This window comes from Oncorhynchus tshawytscha, linkage group LG13, assembly GCF_018296145.1.
Source record: "Oncorhynchus tshawytscha isolate Ot180627B linkage group LG13, Otsh_v2.0, whole genome shotgun sequence".
Lineage (NCBI taxonomy): Eukaryota > Metazoa > Chordata > Actinopteri > Salmoniformes > Salmonidae > Oncorhynchus > Oncorhynchus tshawytscha.
Genome location: NC_056441.1, coordinates 54,901,225 through 54,927,962, shown reverse-complemented (window position 1 = coordinate 54,927,962; position 26,738 = coordinate 54,901,225). Strand labels below are relative to the sequence as shown.

Here is a 26,738-nt window from a genome sequence, read left to right as displayed (position 1 = left end):
GATATGTTTTGTGTTAGCACCAGTCTTCTTGAACCATACTGTTAAAAAAAATAAAAAATATCAAGCTGTTTCAACTAAATATTATTAAGTAACTGATTCCACAGCCTTTTCGTTTTGTTTACTCAACTTTTCAGTCAAAGTGATACCCAGAACTTTTAGTTGGCCCGAACTTAGCTCCAACATGAGAAAATGTAGGCAAAAATTCAGTCAACTTAAAATGATGTGTTTGCTCAAATGGTTTCATTTTCATTCAACTAGAAATTATTATTTGGCATCTTACCTAAAACAAAAGGCTGTGGAACTAGTTACACGCACAGTGCTTTCAACCATACATTATTTTGAATTTACATATTTGACACATTATAATACAGTAATTCATATTCAACATTTCCTCACCTGGGATTTGAACTCACAAACTCTTGATTCACAGCATTCCTGCAACACCACACCATGTCTGCCTCAAAAGCTGATTTCACCTGTATTGCTACACTTGCACTTCAAAGTACATCTTAGCTCTGTTATTAAAAGTACTCTCAATTATTTTAATTGTATTTATCATAATGATTAAGGAGTAACATTAAAGCATAAAAATATGCCCCACCAACATTGGACAACTATACAGATGGTTTTTACATCAAGTACATCAAATCAATAATGAGAGAATAGTCAGACAACAGACATGATGGAGTAGCAGGAAGATCAGAATGCCATGAACCAAGAGGTTGTGAGTTCAAATCCCAGGTGAGGACATGTTGAATAATAACTACTGTATAAATAAGCATGCACAATGTAATAACGTTTGTCAAATATGTACATTGAAAACATTATATGTTAAAAGCACTGCGTGTAACCAGTTGCACAGCCTTTTTTAGTTAAGATATAATAATTAATAGTTTAATGAACATATGAGACAAGTTGAGCAAACACCAAATCTCATGTTTGGGAAAACATTTTTATTTTTCAGATAACATTTGGACAGAAAAGTTAATGGGTGTATATATATATATGTTTTTTTACAGTGCACTAGTTCCCAGCTAGTCTAAGGGGTGGTTCCCGAACACAGATTAAGCCTAGTCCTGGATCTGTGTCCGGTAAACCACCCCTTACTTTTTTCTTTGATTTAATTGACCATTTAAAAACATAATTCAGCCACACAACCACTGCTCGACTATAGCTAGACAGTCATCAAACTGCAGTATCTGCTGCCAGATCTCTACTCTCCCTGAGCCACATCCCGCCTATTGTTTATTTGTGGTATTTGGTTGTTAGCAGTTGTAGATTTACAAAGAAAAAGGCATATCTCAGACTGGCCAATAAAAAGAAAAGATTAAGATGCAAAACAACACAGACACTGGACATAGGAACTATGCATAAAAGGCCAGCATCCCTGAGTCGCCTCTTTACTATTGACATTGAGACTGGTGTTTTGCAGGTACTATTTAATGAAGCTGCCAGTTGAGGACTTGTGAGGCGTCTGTTTCTCAAACTTAACACTAACGTACTTGTCCTCAAATTAAATCAAATGTATTTCTAAAGCCGTTCTTACATCAGCTGATATCTCAAAGTGCTGTACAGAAACCCAGCCTAAAACCCCAAACAGCAAGCAATGCAGGTGTAGAAGCACGGTGTCTAGGAAAGACTCCCTGGAAAGGCCAGAACCTAGGAAGAAACCTAGAGAGGAACCAGGCTATGAGGGGTGGCCAGTCCTCTTCTGGCTGTGCCAGGTGGAGATTATAACAGAACATGGCTAAGATATTTAAATGTTCATAGATGACCAGCAGGGTCAAATAATAATAATCACAGTGGTTGTCGAGGGTGCAACAGGTCAGCACCTCAGGAGTAAATGTCAGTTGGTTTTTCATAGCCGATCATTCAGAGTACCTCTACCTCTCCTGCTGTCTCTAGAGAGTTGAAAACAGCAGGTCTGGGACAGGTAGCACGTCCGGTGAACAGGTCAGGGTTCCATAGCCGCAGGCAGAACAGTTGAAACTGGAGCAGCAGCATGGCCAGGTGGACTGGGGACAGCAAGGAGTCATCAGGCCAGGTAGTCCTGAGGCATGGTCCTAGGGCTCAGGTCCTCCAAGAGAGAGAAAGAAAGAAAGAATTAGAGAGCATACTTAAATTCACACAGGACACCAGATAAGACAGGAGAAATACTCCAGAAATAACAAACTGACCCTAGCCCCTGACACATAAACTACTCCAGCATAAATACTGGAGGCTGAGACAGGAGTCCTCTTGCTCAGTTGTGCACTGGGGCCTCCCACTCCTCTTTCTGTTCTGGTTAGAGCCCGTTTGCGCTGTTCTGTGAAGGGAGTAGTGCACAGCGTTGTACGAGATCTTCAGTTTCTTGGCAATGTCTCGCATGTAATAGCCTTCATCTCTCAGAACAAGAATAGACTGACGAGTTTCAGAAGAAAGTCTTTGTTTCTGGCCATTTTGAGCCTGTTTATTTTTTATATTTGAGATTATTCAACGTAACCACCCTTTGTCTTGATGACAGCTTTGCACACTCTTGACATTCTCACAACCAGCTTCATCTGGAATATTTTTCCAGCAGACTTGAAGGAATTCCCACATATGCTGAACACTTGTTGGCTGCTTTCCCTTCACTCTGCGGTCCAACTCATCCCAAACCATCTCAATTGGGTTGAGGTTGGGTGATTGTGGAGGCCAGGTCATCTGATGCAGCACTCCATCACTCTCCTTCTTAGTCAAATAGCCCTTACACAGCCTGGCGGTGGGTTGGGTCATTGTCCTGTTGAAAAATAAATTATAGTCCCATTTAGCGCAAACTAGATTACTTGGCATATTGCTGCAGAATGCTGTGGTAGCCATGCTGGTTAAGTGTGCCTTGAACTCTAACTAAATCACAGACAGTGTCACCAGAAAAGCACCCCCACACTATCCCACCTCCTCCTCCATGCTTCACGGTGGGAACCACACATGCGGAGATCATCCATTCACCCACTCTGCATCTCACAAAGACACGGCGGTTGGAACCAAAAATCTCAAATTTGATCTCATCAGACCAAAGCACAGATTTCCATCGGTCTAATGTCCATTGCTCGTGTTTCTTGGCCTAAGCAAGTCTCTTCTTCTTATTGGTGTCCTTTAGTAGTGGTTTCTTTGCAGAAATTTGATCATGAAGGCCTGATTCACACAGTCTCCTCTGAACAGTTGATGTTGAGATGTGTCTGTTACTTGAACTCTGTGAACCATTTATTTGGGCTGCAATTTCTGATGCTGGTAACTCTAATGAACTTATCCTCTGCAGCAGAGGTAACTCTGGGTCTTCCTTTCTGGTGGCGGTCCTCATGAGAGCCAGTTTCATCATAGTGCTTGATGGTTTTTGCAACTGCACTTGAAGAATCTTTCAAAGTTATTGAAATTTTCCAAATTGACTGACCTTCATGTCTTAAAGTAATCATGGACTGTAATTACCCTCCTATCCAAGATGGCGTAGCAGGCAGACGTCTTTGTCTTGTCTCGTCCCATGTCTATATCTTTTTCTTCACATTCTTTTAAATATTTTTCCTAAAGCTCAACTTCAAAATACTCTCCTGCAACCCGCCTCAGCTAACATGGTGTGGATCTGTTATTTTTTTTAAAAGTCTATTTACCTCCGAACTGGAATACCTCAACTGAAGCTAGCTAGCTAACTAGCTACCAACTATCAGTCAGCTAACCTTTAGCTCGGAAAGCTCTCGCCAGTTCGTACAACGCATTTCAAACCAGAGCATGCCGGACCTATTTTTCTCTCCATATCCCCAGATTCCTACCGCAAACTCTGAACCCTTTCATCTGGATCATGGCAGTTAGCTAACCGCAACCCTGGTTGACTACTCCTGGCTAACGTTTCCATCCCATAGCAAGCACCAACTAGCTAGGGCTCCTGGGCTACTCCTGAAGCCCACTCCTCGGCTACAATATCTGGATCCCTTCTACTGCCGGTACGGGGCACGGAACCCCGCCGATCCTTCATGACTGAAATACCGACATAATCTGCCCGAGGATCCCAACAGGCCCCTCAGGTGCAATGTCCCCTGGAGGTCCATTCTGCTAACCGTGGCCTGCTAGCTATCGATAGCATATTGATCCACCGGCCAGTTTCTTGGACCACTATACCCATTTTGCCAATTTGGGTATCTCTGCTACTTGGAACCCTACTAATTCCAGGACTGGTCTATCAACGTCACCGCACGAGGAGGCAAAATTTATTTCACTTATTTCACTGTAGTGCCTATAGCCCTGCTCAATATGCCTTAATCAACCATGTTGTTCCACCTCACACATTTGTGATGACATCACCTGGTTTAAACATCGCTAGTGACTATATCTCTCTTCATCACTCAATGCCTAGGTTTACCTCCAATGTACTCTCTTCCTACCAGACCTTTGTCTGTACATTATGCCTTGAATCTATGCCATCGTGCCCAGAAACCTGCTCCCTTTACTCTCTGTTCCGGACGTGCTAAATGGCCAGTTCTTATAGCCTTTAGCCGTACCCTTATCCTACTTCTCCTCTGTTCCTCTGGTGATGTAGAGGTTAATCCAGGACCTGCAGTGCCTAGCTCCACTCCTACTCCCCAGTTGCTCTCATTTGTTGACTTCTGTAACCGTAAAAGCTTTGGTTTCATGCATGTTAACATTAGAAGCCTACTCCCTAAGTTTGCTTTATTCACTGCTTTAGCAACCCGGATGTCTTAGCCGTGTCTGAATCCTGGCTTAGGAAAACCACCAAAAACCCTGACATTTCCATCCCTAACTATAACATTTTCCGCCAAGATAGAACTGTCAAAGGGGGCGGTGTTAGCCTGCTAAGTTCTATCTTACTATCCAGGTCTGTACCAAAACAATTCAAGCTTCTACTTCTAAAAATGCACCTTTCCAGAAACAAGTCTCTCACCGTTGCCGCTTGCTATAGACCACCCTCTGCCACCAGCTGTGCCCTATGTGAATTGATTGCCCCCCATCTATCTTCTGACCTCGTGCTGCTAGGTGACCTAAACTGGGACATGCTTAAAACCCCGGCCATCCTACAATCTAAGCTTGATGCCCTCAATCTCACACAAATTATCAATGTACCTACCAGGTACAACCCCAAATTTGTAAACACGGGCACCCTCATAGATATCATCCAAACTAACTCGCCCTACAAATACACCTCTGCTGTTTTCAAACAAGATCTCGGCGATCACTGCCTCATTACCTGCATCCGTAATGGGTCTGCGGTCAAACGACCACCCCTCATCACTGTCAAACGCTCCCTAAAACACTTCTGCAAACAGGCCTTTATAATTGACCTGGCCGGGGTATCCTGGAATGACATTGACCTCATCCCGTCAGTAGATGATGCCTGTCTATTCTTTAAAAGTGCCTTCCTCACCATCTTAAATAAGCATGCCCCATTCAAAAAATGTAGAACTAGGAATAGATATAGTCCCTGGTTCACTCCAGACCTGTCTGCCCTTGACCGGCACAAAAACATCCTGTGGCGTTCTGCATTAGCATCGAATAGCCCCTGTGATATGCAACTTTTTAGGGAAGTTAGGAACCAATATACACAGGTAGTTAGGAAAGCTAAGGCTAGCTTTTTCAAACAGAAATTTAAACCTGTAGTACAAACTCAAAAAAGTTCTGGGACACTGTAAAGTCCATGGAGAATAAGAACACCTCCTTCCAGCTGCCCACTGCACTGAGGCTAGGAAACTCTGTCACCACCAATAAATCAATAATTTCAATAAGCATTTTTCTACGGCTGGCCATGCTTTCCACCAGGCTACCCCTACCCCGGTCAACAGCCCTGCGCTCCCCACAGCAACTCGCCCAAACCTCCCCCACTTCTCCTTCACCCAAATCCAGATAGCTGATGTTCTGAAAGAGCTGCAAAATCTGGACCCATACAAATCAGCAGGGTTAGACAATCTGGACCCACTCTTTCTAAAATTATCTGCCGAAATTATTGCAACCCCTATTACCAGCCTGTTCAACCTCTCTTTCGTATCGTCTGAGATTCCCATAGATTGGAAAGCTGCCGCGGTCATCCTCCTCTTCAAAGGGGGAGAAACTCTAGACCCAAACTGCTACAGACCTATATCTATTCTATCCTGCCTTTCTAAGGTCTTTGAAAGCCAAGTTAACAAACAGATTACCGACCATTTCGAATCTCACCGTACCTTCTCCGCTATGCAATCTGGTTTCAGAGCTGGTCACGCTCAAGGTCCTAAATGATATCATAACCACCATCGATAAGAGACATTACTGTGCAGCCGTATTCATCGACCTGGCTAAGGCTTTCGACTCTGTCAATCACAACATTCTTATTGGCAGACTCAACAGCCTTGGTTTCTCAAATAATTGCCTCACTTGGTTCACCAACTACTTCTCCGATAGAATTCACTATGTCAAATCGGAGGGCCTGTTGGACCCTGGCGGACCTCTGGCAGTCTCTATGGGGGTGCCACAGGGTTCAATTCTCGGGCCGACTCTCTTCTCTGTATACATCAATGATGTCGCTCTCGCTGCTGGTGATTCTTTGATTCAGCTCTACGCAGACGACACCATTCTGTATACCTCTGGCCCTTCATTGGACACTGTGTTAACTGACCTCCAGATGAGCTTTAATGCTACACAACTCTCCTTCCGTGGCCTCCAACTGCTCTTAAATTCAAGTAAAACTAAATGCATGCTCTTCAACCGATCGCTGCCAGCACAAGCTGATAGAACCCGTAAAGGCTACTTTATGTATGACTTTGGCTTCACTCAAGGCCTCAGGACAAACACCTTCTCCTCTAGACTCAGATTAAAGATATGATAGATAGGAGTGGCCATTGAGTCAGATACCATCTTCAGTATCTTCCCATCTAAGTTGTCAATGCCAGGAGGTTTGTAAAAAATATATCTCCCTTTCCCACACTAACTTTTTTGTTTTTTTATTTATGAATACGATGGTTCACTCTTCGTTGTTGGCATTTCCTGTCTAAGTTTTCCCACTTTGCCTATTAAGTAATCATTAAAATAATTGGTAACATCAAATGGTTTTCTGATGAATAAGCCATATGATTCTATGAAAGATTGAATTTGAATTTGTCTTTCTGCCCATAATTTAATTTAAAGTAATATTTAATGTACTCCAAAGTTCATCGATTTTGACTTCATAATACAGTTTCTTTTTTCTTTTTGTTGAGTTTAGTTACATAATTTCTCAATTTGCAGCAAGTCAGCCAGTCAGAAGTGCAGCCAGACTTATCAGCCACTCCTTTTGCCCCATTTCTTTCAACCATACAGCTTTTCAATTCCTCATCAATCCATGGAGCCTTAACACTTCTAACAGTCAGTTTCTTAACGGGTGCATGTTAATCAGTAATTGGAAGAAGCAATTTAATAAATTCATCAAGTGCAGCGTCTGGATGCTCCTTATTAATCACGTCTGACCAACAACAAATTTTTTTTATACATCATCCACATAAGTCACAGCAAAATATATACTATTTTAGGCCCAGCTTTTGGAACTTTGGCTTTCCTGGATATATCCACTATATTGTGATTACTGCATCCAATGGGTACGCATACAGCTATCCAATGTGTACGGATACAGTTATCCAATGTGTACGGATACAGTTTATGATTGATGTGGACTCCTTTCCTCACCCCTCTCTCTTTTTCTCTCCCTCCCAAGTCCAGAACGCTGCACTCCCCCCACTAGCTCTATTAATCCCTCCTCCTCCACATCTGTCTGGCTCACCACCAGCCCTGGGATGGGATTGGAACAGCTACTGTCCATTGTTCCTGGCCACGCCAACAAAATTACTCTCTTTCTCTCTTTTTTTCCTGTGGTGTCTTCCTTTCTCACTCTCTTGTCCCTGTTCTGTGTGTCTATTCTGTGTGTATGGGTGTCTCTCTCTTTTCTCTCTCAATTCCATTCAATACAAGGGGCTTTGTTGGCATGGGAAACATATGTTTACATTGCCAAAACAAGTGGAATGGATAAATACAAGTGAAATGAACAATAAAAAGGGAAAAGTAAATATTAAACTCACACAAGTTCCAGAAGAATCAAGCAATTTCAAATGTCATATTATGTATATATACATTGTTGTAATGATGTGCAAATGGATAAAATACAAAAGGGAAAATAAATAAACATATGGGATATGGGTTGTATTTACAATGGTGTTTGCTCTTCACTGGTTACCCTTTTCTTGTGGCAACAGGTCACAAATCTTGCTGCTGTGATTGCACACTGTGGTATTTAACCCAATAGATATGTGCGTTTATCAAAATTGGATTTGTTTTCAAATCATTTTTTGTGTCTGTGTAATCTGAGGGAAATATGTGGTCATACATTTGGCAGGAGGTTAAGAAGAACCTCTCTGGGATATGTGGGACGCCTGGCCAAAAGCCAGGGAAAATGCAGAGCGCCAAATTCAAATAAGTTACTATAAAAATCAAACTTTCATTAAATCACACATGCAAGATAGCAAATTAAAGCTACACTTGTTGTGAATCAAGCCAACATGTCAGATTTCAAAAAGGCTTTTCAGCTAAAGCAAATTATGCTATTATCTGAGGATAGCACCTCTGTAAACAAAGTGAGAAAAGCATATTTCAACCCTGCAGGCGCGACACAAAACACAGAAATAAATATATAATTCAAGCCTTACCTTTGACGAGCATCTTTTGTTGGCACTCCAATATGTCCCATAAACATCACAACTGGTCCTTTTGTTCGATTTAATTCCGTCGATATATATCCAAAATGTCCATTTATTTGACACGTTTGATCCAGAGGAACACCGGTTCCAACTTGCACAATGTGACTACAAAATATCTCAAAAGTTACCTGTAAACTTTGCCAAAACATTTCAAACTACTTTTGTAATACAACTTTAGGTATTTTTTTAATGTAAATAATTGATCAAATTGAAGATGGGAGGATCTGTGTTCAATACAGGAGGAAAACCAACTGTAGCTAGCTTTCTGGTCACGCGCCCCTATCTAACAGTACACTACAAGTGACCCTCGTTCTGAACAGGGCTACTTCTTCATTACACAAAGGAAAAACCTCAACCAATTTCTAAAGACTGGTGACATCCAGTGGAAGCGGTAGGAACTGCAAGAAGGTCCCTTAGAAATCTGGATTCCCAATGAAAACCCATTGAGAAGAGAGTGACCTCAAAAAACAAAATCGGAATGGTTTGTCCTCGGGGTTTTGCCTGCTAAATAAGTTATGTTATACTCACAGACATGATTCAAACAGTTTTAGAAACTTCAGAATGTTTTCTATCCAAATTTACTAATAATATGCATATCTTATCTTCTGGGGATAAGTAGCAGGCAGTTGAATTTGGGCATGCATTACATCCGGACGTGAAAATACTGCTCCCTGTCACCAAGAAGTTAAGTGCAGCTCAGTTTCCACCTCATTTTGTGGGCAGTATGTACATAGCCTGTCTTCTCTTGAGAGCCACGTCTGCCCATAGCAGCCTTTCTCAATAGCAAGGCTATGCTCACTGAGTACATAGTCAAAGCTTTCCTTAATTTTGGCTCTGTCACAGTGGTCAGGTATTCTGCCACTGTGGACTCTCTGTTTAGGGCCAGATAGCATTAGAGTTCGCTCAGTTTTTTGGTTAATTCTTTCCAGTGTGTCACGTAACTATGGGGCGGCAGGTAGCCTAGTGGTTAGAGCGTTGGGTCAGTAACCGAAAGGTTGCTGGAACGAATCCCCAAGCTGACAAGGTAAATATCTGTTGTTCTGCCCCTGAACAAGGCAGTTAACCCACTGATCCCCGGTAGGCCATCATTGTAAATAAGAATTTGTTCTTAACTGACTTGCCTAGTTAAATAAAGGTAAAACATTTTGTTTTCTCATTATTTGGTTGGGTCTAATTGTGTTGCTGTCCTGGGGTTCTGTGGGGTCTGTTTGTATTTGAGAACAGAGCCCCAGGACCAGCTTGCTTAGGGGACTCTTCTCCAGGTTCATCTCTTTGTAGGTGATGGCTTTGTTGGGGAAGGTTTTTAGAATTTAAAGGCTCTTTTCTGGATTTTGATCATTAGCGGGTATCGGCCTAATTCTGTTCTGCATGCATTATTTGGTCGTTTACGTTGTACACGGAGGATATTTTTGCTGATTCCTGCATGCATCTTAATTTGGTGTTTGTCCCATTTTGTGAATTCTTAATTGGTGAGTGGACCTCAGACCTCACAACCATAGGGCAATGGGTTCTATAACTGATTCAAGTCTTTTTTTTAGCCAGATCCTAATTGGTATGTCAAATTTTATTCTGACAGCATCTGTGCAGAAGATCCAGGTGCTGCTGTAGGCCCTCCTTGGTTGGGGACAGACGCACCAGATCATAAGCAAACAGTAAACTTTTGACTTCAGATTTTAGTAGGGTGAGGCCGGGTGCTGCAGACTCTTCTAGTGCCCTCGCCAATTCATTGATATATATATGTTGAAGAGGGTGGGGCTTAAGCTGCATCACTGTCTCACCCCATGTCCCTGTGGAAAGAAATGTGTTTTTTGCCAATTTTAACAGCACACTGTTTATGTTTGTGGTCTGTCGTAAGGTAATTTGGTAAAAAGCCAATTTGAAATTTGCTCAGTGCATTGTTTTCACTGAGGAAATGTACAAGTCAGCTGTAAATGATAACGCAGAGGATTGTCCCAAGGTTGCTGTTGACGCATTTCGCAAGGTTGTTATTGGGGTCAAATTTGGCTTCACTTTTGTGGATTGGGGTTGTCAGTCCTTGATTCCAAATATTGGGGTAGATGCCAGAGCTGAGAAGGATGTTAAAGAGTTTAAGTTTAGCCAATTGGAATTTGTGGGTCTATATTTCTCTCTCTCTCTCTCTTTTGCTCAAGGCTCAGGACTTTTACGTGGAGATGAAATGGGAGTTTACTAGCTGGGGTAAGTCATAATAAGTAATGTTTTCGGTCTCTCAGATGTTTACCTGTATGGATTATGGCTTCCTGCTTGACTGTATATGGTGACAGACTTCCTTTCTCTGTGGGTCTGCATTGTCTCCAGAGAAATAGAATCCCTAGAATGGTTTAGACCCCCAAAAAATTACACTCAAAATGGCCACCAGTCCACCCATCACAGGGCCATTGACTAGAATGGCCATTCAAGGAATTATATTTCTATGGTTGTCTCTCTCTTTCTTAGTGCCGCTGGTGTCTCGTATCTGTCCCAGTGACACGTACCGCGTGTGGAAGAGTGGCCAGTGTCTGCGTGTAGACACCACTCTCATGGGCTTTGATCAGATGACCTGGCAGAGAGGAAACCGAAGTTTCATCTTCCGGGGTCAAGGTCAGGGTTCAGGGGCCAGTGTGTATGTTTGCGTGTGTGATAGTCTGTGTGTATGTGTGGTCGAGTCCTCTTTTCTATTGTCACAGGACTTCCTTCCTTCTTTCCCCCTCTCACTGTCATCATTAAGTTAGTCACTGTCTGACAGATCTCTCAATATCTTGTTTTGATAGAACTTCCTCTCACTGTCTTTTAGTGACTCCTCCATATTTTTAAATGGTCCTCCTCTATCTTTCTGTTGCACTCCATTTCGGTCTATATGACCTTTCTTTTCAGTCTCTCTCGACTCTCCTCCTCCATATGTGAGTCTGAACCTACTCTTCTCTACCTCTAGCGCTCGCTTTAGTTTAACTGTTCCACCTCCTTTCTGTCTATGTCGCTCTTACACTCTGTCTGTCTCTTTCTAACCTGTCTTACTCTCTGTCTGTCTCTTTCTAACCTGTCTTACTCTCTGTCTGTCTCTTTCTAACCTGTCTTACTCTCTGTCTGTCTCTTTCTAACCTGTCTTACTCTCTGTCTGTCTCTTTCTAACCTGTCTTACTCTCTGTCTGTCTCTTTCTAACCTGTCTTACTCTCTGTCTGTCTCTTTCTAACCTGTCTTACTCTCTGTCTGTCTCTTTCTAACCTGTCTTACTCTCTGTCTGTCTCTTTCTAACCTGTCTTACTCTCTGTCTGTCTCTTTCTAACCTGTCTTACTCTCTGTCTGTCTCTTTCTAACCTGTCTTACTCTCTGTCTGTCTCTTTCTAACCTGTCTTACTCTCTGTCTGTCTCTTTCTAACCTGTCTTACTCTCTGTCTGTCTCTTTCTAACCTGTCTTACTCTCTGTCTGTCTCTTTCTAACCCGTCTTTCTCTCCCTTCCCGTCTCTTTCTAACCCGTCTTTCTCTCCCTTCCTGTCTCTTTCTAACCCGTCTTTCTCTCTGTCTGTCTCTTTCTAACCCGTCTTACTCTCTGTCTGTCTCTTTCTAACCCGTCTTTCTCTTTCCCTTCTTCCTTTCTAACCCGTCTTTCTTTCTCTTTCTAACCCGTCTTTCTCTGTCTGTCTCTTTCTTCCTCTCTCTTTCTAACCCGTCTTTCTTTCTCTCTTTCTAACCCGTTCCTGTCTCTTTTCTAACCCGTCTTTTCCCGTCTCCTAACCCGTCCTGTCTCTTTTCTAACCCTTTCTCTCCCTTCCCGTCTCTTTCTAACCCGTCTTTCTCTCCCTTCCTGTCTCTTTCTAACCCGTCTTTCTCTCCCTTCCCGTCTCTTTCTAACCCATCCTCCTCCTCTTCCTCGGTCTCTCACTCTCATTCTAAGTACTCTTCTCTGTCTATCCGTCAGACTCCAGTGCAGTGGTGATGGAGGTGGACCACGACAGACAGCTGGTGTTCTGTGAGACCCTGTGTGTGTCTTCTCTGACGTCTCCCTCGCCTCAGCGGGGCACTACCGGCCTGGGCCTCCTGGGGGCACTACTGCCCAGCGAGGAGCAGGTGGCAGCCCGCCTCTCCGCCCCCGTGGTCACCACCCAGCTAGACACCAAAAACATCACCTTTGAGAGGTGAGAGACGGAGGGAACGAGAGAAAGAGGGTTAGCATTGAGCAAGGTCAGAGATGGGTATGGAAAAGAAAGGGAGTAGAACAATGGTAGTGAGTGAGGGATAAGGGAACGAGGAGAGGAGAAGAGGAAGGAAGAGGAGAGGTAGGGAGGGAGGGGGGTCACTAAGTGCAAGACCAGACACATCTCTAATGCAGGTCAGATTGTATAAAAAAGTGAGAGAGGGGGAGGTGAGAATGTGTAATCATCATTTATTGCTTGCTGAGTGTCACCTCTGTCATTTTGGCAGCTTCATCGGTACGCTCGACATGCCAATAATCCATTTCTGAATATGAATTGAAAGGAGGGAGAAGACCACCTCGAAGTCTGACCTGTTGTTTTGTGTCTGGCTATCTCTGTCTGTCTGGCAGGAATAAGACTGGCATCCTTGGCTGGCGCAGTGAGAAGACAGAGATGGTGAACGGGTACGAGGCTAAGGTACAGACATGGAGTCATTAATCCTTCTATCCCTGGCTTTCGATTTGGTTTTGCCCGAATGAAATAAAACACTCTAAAGTTCAAGACGTACAGTATATAATGTCATCTGTTTCCTGAGCGCTGGTTCTAGAGTAAAGCACTATCAATATACATGGACTCAGCAGTGAGCCCACCTCCCTACTACATCACTAACCTAAATCAGTCACAGAATGTGCGTCCCAATTGGTACCTTCTTCCCTATATAGTGCGCTATTTATCCAGAGTCTCATAACCATGACACTCTACTTGTCCTTGTCTTCTCTGTTAGGTGTACGGCGCCTCCAATGTGGAACTGATCACTCGAACCCGAACGGACCATCTCAGTGAGCCACTCAAGGCGAAGCCCAAAGGTGTCTCTCTTTGCTGAAGTTCTACCTATTTGTTTAAAAATCCCCTTGCGTCATTTCTGGTAATCTTCCACGTCTTGGCTTAGATGCAGTAAAAGGGCTCAATTCGGAGCTGAGATAAGCATGTGCAGCACAGACTTTGGTGTAAGTCATTCATTGACTTCAATGGGAGGATTGTGCGACGAGTTGAGTTGAGCGCGCTGATCTCAGGTCAGGATACAGCCCTAAATAAACTGGAGTGTATTCACTAGGAAGAAAACAGGCTGAAACGGGGAAGGACTAACCTGAACTTGTCCAATAAGAAACGCTTGTTTGGGTTGCAAAATATTTAGCTATGGTTGGCACTAATAGACACACCCCTGTTGAGAGGCTCTGAATAGGATAATTGCACTGAAGCTCCAACAAGTGGCCCTAAAGCATTTTCCAGTCATTTCCTTGGTCAGAGAAGAGTATTGTCCTTGTTTTTCCCTCCCTGGGCTTCCCAGCAAAGTGCTCTGTTCTGATCACCGGCCCCGTCCCTCTCAAAGCCCTCCCTCCAAGAACCCAACTCCCCCAGTCCCTTATCCCATCTCCATCCCTCCAAAATTGATGAGAGACACCAGTCGAGAATTCTTAGGTTAGTGTTGCAGACATAGAAATAGTATTAGTAGAACAGACATTCCCGCTTCCACTACCAGGTCAACATTCCAAAATTCTTACTAACCCTATTTCTATGGTCATTGACTTGCTCTGAGTTCCTCTCATGTATGTTCCACTGATGTGACCTTTTCCTCAGGCGGTAAGACGCCCCTGCAGAACTTCCTAGGGATCGCCGAGCAACACGTGGGGCCCAACAATGGGGTTAGTGGTCACAGTCATCATTATCCTCCTCATCACAATCATCAATCCTAATCCTCATCATTTCATATGGATTTGACCTTATTGCTACAGTGAATCATAAGCCAACATAGCTGTCAATATTGATATGAGTAAAGAGGTCCCTGGGCTTCTCTTCTCTCTCAAATATTGATGACCATTTTAATTGGCTTCTGCCGGCAAACCTGCTGACAATCTTTATCCCCCTCTCTCATCCTCTCACTCTCTCTTTCTTTCTCTCTCTTAACCCTCCTTCCTTCTCCCTCTCTCTTTCGCTCTCTTTCTTCACCCTCCCTCCTTTTCTCTCTCTCTCTCTCTCTCTCTCTCTCTCTCTCTCTCTCTCTCCTCTCTCTCTCTCCCTCTCCTCCTCCTCTCCTCTCCTCTCCAAACCTCCCCTTCTCTCAACAGGCCCTAGTGACTCAGATGTCAAGTCCTGCCGTGACCAACCCCACAGCCCTGACAGCCGAGGAGTACTTCAATCCCAACCTGCCCCTGGGCACCCGGGATATTGGCCACCCCTGTCAACTCACCACCAAGACTCAGAGGTGACAGCGACAGCCATCACAGCCCTTATAACAACCTCTATGCCTGGGGCCCTTGGCTATAATAGCCCTGTCCAGAACCATACAATATGTATGCATCCCAAATGGCACCCTATTCCCTCTATAGTGCATTACTTTTGACCAGGGCCCAATGTAGTGCATTATGTAGGGAATAGGGTGCCATTTTGGATGCCATCTACAGTATGTCTCTGGCCCTGTCAAGTGTTTTGGCTCTGGCCCATGCATGTACATGTTTTCCTTCTATTCAATCTACGTATGATGTGTGATCCGGTAATTGACTACGAACCTGGATGTCACATCAATAGCCGTTTAGAATTCTGCTGGTTATTGTGACAAGACAACAGTGAGATGGTGTCCCAACCCGATCACTAGGCTACTAGTACATTATCTCATCGGTTGAAAGTCAACATGAAATTGCCTGAACAGAAACCCCGCACACTCAGTGCTTTTGGGAACAGTTGATTGCCGAGTCAATGGTGAAGCCGATCTTTTGCAGTGCAACAAATTACAAGGCTAACAAAAATTCTCTCAGGATTTGATGAATGTTCTAGGATGAGATAGAAGTAGAGTTCCAGTCTCTGAGTTTTTCGATATGTCTGCGTGACCAACAAAGATGCTTTCTGCGTGACACGTTACTCCATTGTACTGTTTGTAGTACTTGTGTATAACACAGTGGTCTTCATTAGGCACTTAACAGAACAGAAATTAAACAGGGAGGGACTACTCTTCATTTTACGTTTCCAAACATTCTGCAACGTTGACCCTTTCTGAACATGAGTCAGGTGCATTGTATAATATGCATATGCACATGTTTCCCGGTTTCCTCAGGTTCAAGGCTAAGCTGTGGTTGTGTGAGTCCCATCCTCTGTCCTTAGCGGAGCAGGTGGCGCCCATCATTGACCTCATGGCCATCTCCAACGCCCTCTTCGCCAAGCTCAGGGACTTCATTACCCTGCGACTGCCCCCCGGTTTCCCTGTCAAGATCGGTGAGGGAGTAGAGGACACTCTCATAACCAGATAGTTTGCTCTGCAGCCTAGAGACCTGGCATATCATGGTAGTGAGAGTGGAGAGAATGCGAGAGGTTATCAAAAGTAGACCAGTGTTTTAAAGTGCTTAAGTAAAAATACTTGAAAATACTAATACTTAAGTCGTTTTTTTAGGGGTATCTGTACTTTACTTGACTATTTGTATTTTTGACAACTTTTTTTTTTTTTTTTGACAAAAATAATGTACTGTTTACTCCATACATTTTCCCTGACACCCAAAAGTACTCGTTACATTTTGAATGGACGGGAAAAGGGTCCAATTCACACATTTATCAAGAGAACATCCCTGGTCATCTCTACTGTCACTGATCTGGCGGACTCACTAAATACAAATGTTTCATTTGTAAATGATGTCTGAGTGTTGAAGTGTGCCCCTGGGTATCAGGAAATTAACAAAACTAGAAAATTGCCCTGTCTGGTTTCCTTAATATAAGGAATTTGAAATGATTTATACTTTTACTTTTGATACTTAAGTATATTTTAGGAATTACATTTACTTTTTATACTTAAGTATATTTACTTTTACTCAAGTAGTGTTTTACTGGGTGACTTTCACTTTTACTTGAGTCATTTTCTATTAAGGTATCTTTACTTTCACTCAAGTATGACAATTGGGTACTTTTTCCACCACTGAAGCTGACCCTCCTGTCCTTATGTCAGTCAGGGGTGGCATTCTGGCTACTCCTTAATTTCATTCAGATGCTGCCTCAAATATGATTCATTGGGATTTGCCCAACTTTTAACGTTTGGAATATTTACACCTATTGCACATAAATTATGAATCCAGTGATAATCGTAAATCCTAAACATCTCTCTCACTTCTTTTCGTTTTCTCAGAAATTCCCATCTATCACATCCTGAATGCCCGGATCACCTTTGGGAACCTGAACGGGTGTGAGGAGGGGTCTGTGACGGGGCCAGATCGGGTGGAGGGGGAGGTGGACGGACAGAAGGACAGCAGCCCCAGGACTGACACAGACACCCCCTCCCCAGGCAGCGACTCTTCTAGTGTCTCCAGCTCCAGCTCCACGAGTGAGAAACACACACCTACACACACCAACCCCCTCCCCCGAGGGGAGGACGGCTCATAATAATGCTGGAACGGAGCAAATGGGATGGCATCAAACAAATAGAAACCAGGTGTTTTGATGTATTTGATACCATTCCACTATTCTGCTCCAGCCAATACCATGAGACCATCCTCCCCAATTAAGGTGCCACCACCAACCTCCTGTGATACACTCCATCTTTACACTACAAATAGGGCCAGGAGTGTTTCCCAATCACATGACTTGACCAGGACAAAGTCAGTGTTTTACCTGGTTGGACAGGAAACACTTTGACTCAGAATAACATAACATAGGGGTCGTTTGTGAATGGAGGTGGGATTTGGGCATGACATTTTGGAAAAATATGAACCTCATTTCTATCTCAATATATTTGGATACATTTTCTCATTCTAAATCCATCTAATATGGCAGCAGTAACACCAATGACGGTAACACGACCAATGACACAATTTAGGAAATTGAGGATGTTATTAAATGTAGACCACAGCTCAAATCTAACTCTTAGATGTTAAGTCCCCCATATGGTTCTGGGCCGGTTCCGACTGACATTTTGGCGTAGAAAGTGTTCTGTTAACGCCGTAGGGTCCGTACCTTATAGCACCAAAAAGGCCCATCTGTCTGCTCTCCTTTCCACTCCCTCAGCGGAGCCATATTTAGAAAGCATTTCAGTCATCTCAAGCTCTATTGCCCCACTTCTGTTGAATAAGAAAAAAAATCAGATATGGTTTTCATATTTTCACAATAATTCTACTCTGTGCTTGAGCTTGTGTCCTCAAAAGTGAGTACACCCCAGATATGTATAACTATTTTTACCAGAAAGGTGAGTTCCAGACCTTTCTAAAACTATGCAGCATTACCAGTTATTGTTTATGGCCAGCTCATGAATAATAATTACAATTGTGTATGTCTATATAGGCAAAAAAAAAAAAAAAATCATGAGTAATTAACCTTTACAAAATAATTTACTAAAGTGATATGATTCATATTTTTACTCACAATATAATTTTCCCTTCATTTAAATTGAGTACCACCAATGACACTTTGTATTTAGACATTACCAAATTATCATTGGAGTCTTCAAAAGTATGACATTCTAAAAGGGTGTGATTGGCTAATAATATTTCTTTAATATAAACCCCTCCTCCTTCCGTTTGCCACTGGAGGGAATACTCAAAGTCCTTGTGTATCTTCATAATGAGTGAATTTATTTGAATAGCTTTCTTTCTTTTTAGTGGCCTTTACGATATATGAAATACTTTAGTTCACTTTTTACCATTCAAAATAATAGATAGCTATCTCTATCCCAAAAACATGTCACTACTCAACTCTACTCATCGCGTCTTGGACAAGCCAATTGTTGGACAAGCAAAAAGTACTTTAAACAATGCATAAACAGAGTCTTGCAGTATAAATTACTTGCATTATGTTGTATAATTGATAAACAGTTAATAAAAAAAAAACATGATGTAAAAAGTATGATGTGTAACTACACTGCTCAAAAAAATAAAGGGAACACTTAAACAACACAATGTAACTCCAAGTCAATCACACTTCTGTGAAATCAAACTGGCCACTTAGGAAGCAACACTGATTGACAATAAATTCCACATGCTGTTGTGCAAATGGAATAGACAACAGGTGGAAATATATAGGCAATTAGCAAGACACCCCCAATAAAGGAGTGGTTCTGCAGGTGGTAACCACAGACCACTTCTCAGTTCCTATGCTTCCTGGCTGATGTTTTGGTCACTTTTGAATGCTGGCGGTGCTTTCACTCTAGTGGTAGCATGAGACGGAGTCTACAACCCACACAAGTGGCTCAGGTAGTGCAGCTCATCCAGGATGGAACATCAATGCGAGCTGTGGCAAGAAGGTTTGCTGTGTCTGTCAGCGTAGTGTCCAGAGCATGCAGGCGCTACCAGGAGACAGGCCAGTACAACAGGAGACATGGAGGAGGCCGTAGGAGGGCAACAACCCAGCAGCAGGACCGCTACCTCCGCCTTTGTGCAATTCGCCACTGTGCTCTTCACAGATGAAAGCAGGTTCACACTGAGCACGTGACAGACGTGACAGAGTCTGGAGACACCGAGGAGAACGTTCTGCTGCCTGCAACATCCTCCAGCATGACCGGTTTGGCGGTGGGTCAGTCATGGTGTGGGGTGGCATTTCTTTGGGAGGCCGCACAGCCCTCCATGTGCTCGCCAGAGGTAGCCTGACTGCCATTAGGTACCGAGATGAGATCCTTAGACCCCTTGTGAGACCGTATGCTGGTGCGGTTGGCCCTGGGTTCCTCCTAATGTAAGACAATGCTAGACCTCATGTGGCTGGAGTGTGTCAGCAGTTCCTGCAAGAGGAAGCCATTGATGCTATGGACTGGCCCGCCCGTTCCCCAGACCTGAATCCAATTGAACACATCTGGGACATCATGTCTCGCTCCATCCACCAACGCCACGTTGCACCACAGACTGTCCAGGAGTTGGCGGATGCTTTAGTCCAGGTCTGGGAAGAGATCCCTCTGGAGACCATCCACCACCTCATCAGGAGCATGCCCAGGCGTTGTAGGGAGGTCATACAGGCACGTGGAGTCCACACACACTACTGAGCCTCATTTTGACTTGTTTTAAGGACATTACATCAAAGTTTGATCAGCCTGTAGTGTGGTTTTCCACTTTAATTTTGAGTGTCACTCCAAATCCAGACCTCCATTGGTTGATAAATTTGATTTCCATTGATAATCTTTGTGATTTTGTTGTCAGTACATTCAACTATGTAAAGAAAAAAGTATTTAATAAGAATATTTCACTCATTTTGATCTAGGATGTGTTATTTTAGTGTTCCCTTTATTTTTTTGAGCAGTGTATTTGGCATTTTAAAGTGTTTTTCATTGTTGCTAAGGCAAGGGACGCAAATGCCACAGCAATTCAGGAATGACCCATAACATCCCATCACTCCTGTGCCGTGTCTCTCCCTCTATGCAGCGTCGTGTCGTGGAGGAGAGATCCCCCCGTGTGTGTTCGAGCCCCCTCAGGGTTACACTGTGCTGGGAGGCAACCAGAGGGCAAACAACATGCGCGGTGATGAGGAGGAGGACCTGCTGCAGTTTGCCATCCAACAGAGTCTGCTGGAGGCTGGCTCTGAGTACGACCAGGTCAGACTCACTCTGGCCCCTCATAGGGCTTACTGCCATCTCAACACCTGGCTCGTCTTCATTAAAGAACACAAAGAAAAACGTTGGAAAACTTTTCGCAACGGAAAATTAAAATGAGCTTTTCTTATTGGGCAAGTCCAGGTAGTCCCTACATGTTTTAGTTTGTTTCCTGCCATTTGATGCCTAATGAACATGAAGTATGGAATGATGGTAGTCCTCTTGGTTCCTAACTGGAACATAAGGTATGGTAGTCTCGTAACCTTAACTCTAAAGTAATACCATATTTCGGGGGCTCGTTCGGGATGTTAATCAACTACAGGCACATCGCATTAGTAGTGTGTATAGTTGTGCAAAGATCTACAAATACCAGATACACTGTGAAGACGTAGTATAAATCTATCCTATCAGCTAGCTAGACAAACAGTTGACTCAGTATCCTAGGGCATAATCCACTGTCAACACTGAGATTGAAACATTGAAATTACAAGAGCCTTTGGTGAGTCTTGTTGACTGACTATCTCTCTGACTCTGTCTACTTCCTGGTGTGTGTATAGGTGACTATCTGGGAGGCGCTGACCAACAGCAAGCCCAGCACACGTACTCTTCCCTGTGACCCCAGTCGCCTGCAAAGGTCTGCGCTTTCTCCGCACTCGACTCGCTATCCTACTCAGCCTTTGTTTACTTTAGCCTTGGCTCGCCCTTCTCCAGCACACTGGAGGCCAGGGAGCTTCCTGGCTGCGTTCACAGCACACAATGTCACTGTTGACTCACTCCCATTCATGCACACACTGTTGTCTTTGCCTGCACCTCATACAATAGATACACTCTGAGTGAAAAGCCCCCACCTCATACAACAGATACACTCTGAGTGACTGGCCCCCACTGATATATAGTAGATCTGCCTCTCTCCTGTATGCCCTCTCTGGAAACAATACACTGCATGCTAAATCAACTCAAAGTGTGTGTGTGTGTGTGTGTGTGTTGTGTGTGTGTGTGTGTGTGTGTGTGTGTGTGTGTGTGTGTGTGTGTGTGTGTGTGTGTGTGTGTGTGTGTGTGTGTGTGTGTGTGTGTGTGTGTGTGTGTGTGTGTGTGTGTGTGTGTGTGTGTGTGTGTGTGTGTGTGTGTGTGTGTGTGTGTTTTTATTTTATTTCACCTTTTGTAACCAGGTAGGCTAGTTGAGAACAAGTTCTCATTTGCAACTGCGACCTGGCCAAGATAAAGCAGAGCAGTTTGACACATACAACAACACAGAGTTACACATGGAATAAACAAACATATAGTCAATAATACAGTAGAAAAAGTCTATATACAGTGTGTGCAAATGAGGTAAGATAAGAGAGGTAAGGCAATAAATAGGCCATGGTGGCAAAGTAATTACAATATAGCAATTAAACACTGGAATGGTAGGATGTGCAGAGGATGAATGTGCAAGTTGCGATACTGGGGTGCAAAGGAGCAAAATAAATAAATACAGTATGGGGACTTCCGCAGAGATGGCCCCTCCTGTACGCGTTCCTAGGAAACTATGCAGTTTTTTGTTTTTTACGTGTTATTTCTTACACTAGTACCCCAGGTCATCTTAGGTTTCTTTACATACAGCCGACAAGAACTACTGAATATAAGATCAGCGTCAACTCACCATCAGACGACCAAGAATATGTTTTTCGCGACGCGGATCCTGTGTTCTGCCTTACAACCAGTGTAACCGAGTGGATCACATGGGATGAGTTAGATTGGATGGGCTATTTGCAGATGAGCTATGTACAGGTGCAGTGATCTGTGAGCTGCTCTGACAGCTGGTGCTTAAAGCTAGTGAGGTAGATATGAATCTCCAGCTTCAGAGATTTTTGCAGTTCGTTCCAGTCATTGGCAGCAGAGAACTGGAAGGAAAGGCAGCAAAAGGAAGAATTGGCTTTGGGGGTGACGTGTGTGTGTGTGTGTGTGTGTGGTTTTACTAACCTTTACTAAGGATAACATTGACAAGTGGGGACATTTTGACCGGTCTTCACGAGGAAAAAAAGCTATTTTAGGCTCAGGGGTTAGGTTTAGTGTTACAATTATAGTTAGAATTAGGGTTTAGGTTGAGTGTTACAATTATAGTTAGAATAAGGGGTTAGGTTTGAGTTTAAGGTTAGGGGAAATTACAATTTTGAAGGGAATCAATTGTTTGGTCTTCACAAGGATAGTAAAACAAATATGTTTGTGTGTGTGTGTGTCTCTGTGTTGATGTGTGTTTGCATGTACATATACATACGTGCGTGCACATGACAACCTCTTTCTTACTCAAATTAAGTCCGGTCAAAAATAAATCTGGGTCCACCATATTTGTCAACCATTTCCACTGTCACTGTCAATTGCTCTATTCTCCTTATGCAATAACCAGGTTTCCAACCCCATTGTCTCCTCCCCCACACCCTCCTCCTCCTCCAGGACTCCTCAGCACAGGCCTTGTCCTCCAACCAGCCTCTGTAACACGCCCACCAAGAAGCCCCCCACAGCCTGCAGCTACGACCAGCAGCTCCGCCTGGCCATGGAGCTGTCGGCACGGGAGCAGGCAGAGGCCGAGCTACGGCGACGGCAAGAGGAGGAGGAGCTGCAGCGGACCATCCAGCTGTCACTCATGGAGAAATGAGAGCCTGATTGGCCAGATGGGCTGTAGGAGGTATGGGAAAGGAGGAGAAGGAGGAGGTGCAGAGAAGGTCGTCAATAGGAGCACCCTACTCCTGGCTGTGACAGCCTTGCTCCTCCGACAGTCACATATCCCCTTTCCCACTGCGCTCCTTCAATAAGAGCCTGTCTGTGTGGCACAACAGGGCTCTACAGTGCTGATACAGCTACAGTACAGACTCACTACTCTCTGGTGCCACTCTGCACTCGCAGTCAGTGGAAGTTTACAACAAGAAACAAGAAGAAATGCTTTTATGGAATACTACATTGACCGACCACATCAGCGGTGCTAGGGTAATACAAATTGTGTTTGTGTGTGAAGGCCATGCGTTAATAAACGGTCCTGTGATTGGGGGATAGGGTTTGTGTCCACTTCACAGACCTGGGTCTTATTCATTAGTCACCAAATGAAAGAAAATGTAATGAAACAGGGACGGACTACTTGAAATTGTCTAATAAGAAACACTTCTTTTCGTTTACTGTTGCAAATAATTCTGCTATAGTGTGCCCTAATGAATACTGCCCTCTGTGTGAGTGTCAGGTGGGTCAAAGGGGTGGGATGTTGACATACCCTAATACTTCCTCATTTTTAATAATTGCTACATTCCCCCCCCTTTGATTTGCGCAAAATCGAAACGTACTGTATTTACACTGGATGGAATCTTGATGACTGTTTGTGGTTCTAATATGTAGATAGAATAATAACCCTGTAGAGTTCATGTTAATATGATAACACTATGACAGGAGTTCATGTTAACACTATGACAGGAGTTCATGTTAATATGATAACACTATGACAGGAGTTCATATTGATATGATAACACTATGACAGGAGTTCATATTGATATGATAACACTATGACAGGTGTTCATATTGATATGATAACACTATGACAGGAGTTCATGTTAATATGATAACACTATGACAGGAGTTCATGTTAATATGATAACACCATGACAGGAGTTCATGTTAATATGATAACACCATGACATGAGTTCATATTGATATGATAACACTATGACAGGAGTTCATATTGATATGATAACACTATGACAGGAGTTCATATTGATATGATAACACTATGACAGGAGTTCATGTTAATATGATAACACTATGACAGGAGTTCATGTTAATATGATAACACTATGACAGGAGTTCATATTGATATGATAACACTATGACAGGAGTTCATGTTAATATGATAACACTATGACAGGAGTTCATATTGATATGATAACACCATGACAGGAGTTCATGTTAATATGATAACACCATGACAGGAGTTCATGTTAATATGATAACAGTATGACAGGAGTTCATATTGATATAACGCTATGACAGGAGTTCATGTTAATATGATAACACCATGACAAGAGTTCATGTTAATATGATAACACTATGACAGGAGTTCATGTTAATATGATAACACTATGACAGGAGTTCATGTTAATATGATAACACTATGACAGGAGTTCATGTTAATATGATAACACTATGACAGGAGTTCATGTTAATATGATAACACTATGACAGGAGTTCATGTTAATATGATAACACTATGACAGGAGTTCATGTTAATATGATAACACTATGACAGGAGTTCATGTTAATATGATATAACCATGACCTACACTATATGGCTACACATGAATGAATACATACTGAACAAAAATATAAACGCAACATGCAACAATTTCAAAGATTTTACCGAGTTACAGTTAATTTGAGGAAATCAGTCAATTCAAATAAATTCAGTAGGTCCTAATCTATGGATTTCACATGACTGGGAATACAGATATGCATCTATTGGTCACAGATACCTTAAAAAAAAGTAGGGGCATAGATTAGAAAACCAGTCAGTATCTGATGTGACCATTTGCCTCATGCAGCACGACACATCTCCTTCGCATAGAGTTGATCAGGCTGTTTGTCATCTGCCCGGTACAGTTGAAACCGGGATTCATCCGTGAAGAGCACACTTCTCCAGCATGCCAGTGGCCATCGAAGGTGAGCATTTTCCCACTGAAGTTGGTTACAACCCCTGTGAGGACGACGAGCATGCAGATGAGCTTCCCCGAGACGGTTTCTGACAGTTTGTGCAGAAATTCTTCGGTTGTGCAAACCCACAGTTTCATCAGCTGTCCGGGTGGCTGGTCTCCAGACGATCCCGCAGGTGAAAAAAACGGATGTGGAGGTCAAGGACTGGCATGGTTACACATAGTCAGCAGTTGTGAGGCCAGTTGAACATAATGCTAAAAGAAACGTGTGACATTGGAGGAGGCTTATGGTAGAGTAATAAACATTACATTCTCTGGCAAGAGATCTAGTGGACATTCCTGCAGTCAATTGCACACTCCCTCAAAACCTGAGACATCTGTGGCATTGTGTCGTGACAACATTGCACATTTTAGAGTGGCCTTTTGTTGTCCTCAGCACAAGGTTGTGTAATGCTCATGCTGTGTAATCAGCTTCTTGATATGCCACACCTGTCAGGTGGATGGATTATCTTGGAGAAATGCTCACTAACAGGGGTGCAAACAAATTTGTTCCCAAAATTTGAGCGAAATAATCTTTTTGTGCGTACGGAATATTTCTGGGATCTTTTATTTCAACTCACGAAACATGGGACCAATGCTTTACATGTTGCGTTTATATTTTTGTTCAGTGTAGGGCCATCTTTTTCACGGAGGTTATTACAGGGAGCACATATATTGTAGGTTTCTGTTATGAAGGGAGAGGTGAGACATAGAGAGAATAGGAGATGACATAAATGGGGACTGGTGGAGATTAGTTTCATGGTGAGCTTTGTGAGTTTATTTTACTGAAAAAAAAGCCTCTGCACTCGATATGAATGGAGCTGTGATGTGTTTGTCTGCGTGGGGAGTGGAGTGGTACTTGTGTGACATTTCAGCATGGCCGACACTTGTGTGGGTGTTCATTTCTTTGTCACAAGTTGCTTGTTTTTTTTTACTTTAAAAAAAAAACTATGAAAACAAAGAACATTAGGACATCAGCACAAATTAGGAGTCTGGTTCATACTCCTATTTATTGTTTAGCTTGCCAGATTATTATTTTAAGTGGCTGGTTTTCACAAAGTAGGAGCTAAAGGCAATGAAACATTTTGTGGCGTATGTAAGGAAGTCAATAAAACTCTTTTTTTTGGAACGTCTGTGGTATTCCTGTTACTTTCATTAAACATTCACAATTTATCAGATGACTTATCTCCAGGACCAAACCCGTGTCTAAAAGTGATGTTCTACGTTCTGTTAAAATTATACGATAAGAAAAAGTCCTTAAGAATTATTCTGAATGTCATCAGAGAACAGGCAATACTATAACCTGTATAAACCAGCATAATCTTCACTGCAGTTGAAACGTTGGTGTAAAGTATAGTCAAAAATATTTTAAAGTACTACTTAAGTAGTTAGAGTATCTGCACTTTATTATTTATATTTTTGCTAACTTTTACTTTACTACATTCCTAAAGAAAATATACTTTTTACTACATACATTTCCCTTACACCCAAAAGTACTCGTTACATTTTGACAATAAGGAAAACACTTAGAGAGAACATCCCTACTGTCTCTGATCTGGACTCACTAAACACAAATATGTTTGTTTGTAAATTATGTCTGAGCGTGAGTGTGCCCCTGGCTGTCCGTCACTAAAAAAAAATAA

General features: G+C 42.9%; 1 protein-coding gene across 1 annotated transcript in view; it reads left to right on the top strand.

Annotated features, from left to right (window-relative positions):
* Window positions 1–23,667, top strand: part of LOC112265173 (ankyrin repeat domain-containing protein 13B) — a 36,322-nt gene extending 12,655 nt beyond the window's left edge. The window contains exons 4-15 of the mRNA XM_024442258.2: window positions 10,868–10,913; window positions 11,172–11,315; window positions 12,633–12,849; window positions 13,257–13,323; window positions 13,631–13,712; window positions 14,485–14,549; window positions 14,973–15,109; window positions 15,956–16,113; window positions 17,012–17,206; window positions 20,223–20,392; window positions 20,947–21,023; window positions 22,823–23,667. Of these exons, the coding sequence (XP_024298026.2) occupies window positions 10,868–10,913; window positions 11,172–11,315; window positions 12,633–12,849; window positions 13,257–13,323; window positions 13,631–13,712; window positions 14,485–14,549; window positions 14,973–15,109; window positions 15,956–16,113; window positions 17,012–17,206; window positions 20,223–20,392; window positions 20,947–21,023; window positions 22,823–23,024 (1,560 nt within the window). The 3' untranslated portion in view covers window positions 23,025–23,667. The remainder of the gene's footprint in view (window positions 1–10,867; window positions 10,914–11,171; window positions 11,316–12,632; window positions 12,850–13,256; window positions 13,324–13,630; window positions 13,713–14,484; window positions 14,550–14,972; window positions 15,110–15,955; window positions 16,114–17,011; window positions 17,207–20,222; window positions 20,393–20,946; window positions 21,024–22,822) is intronic.
* The last annotated feature ends 3,071 nt before the right edge of the window (window positions 23,668–26,738 follow it).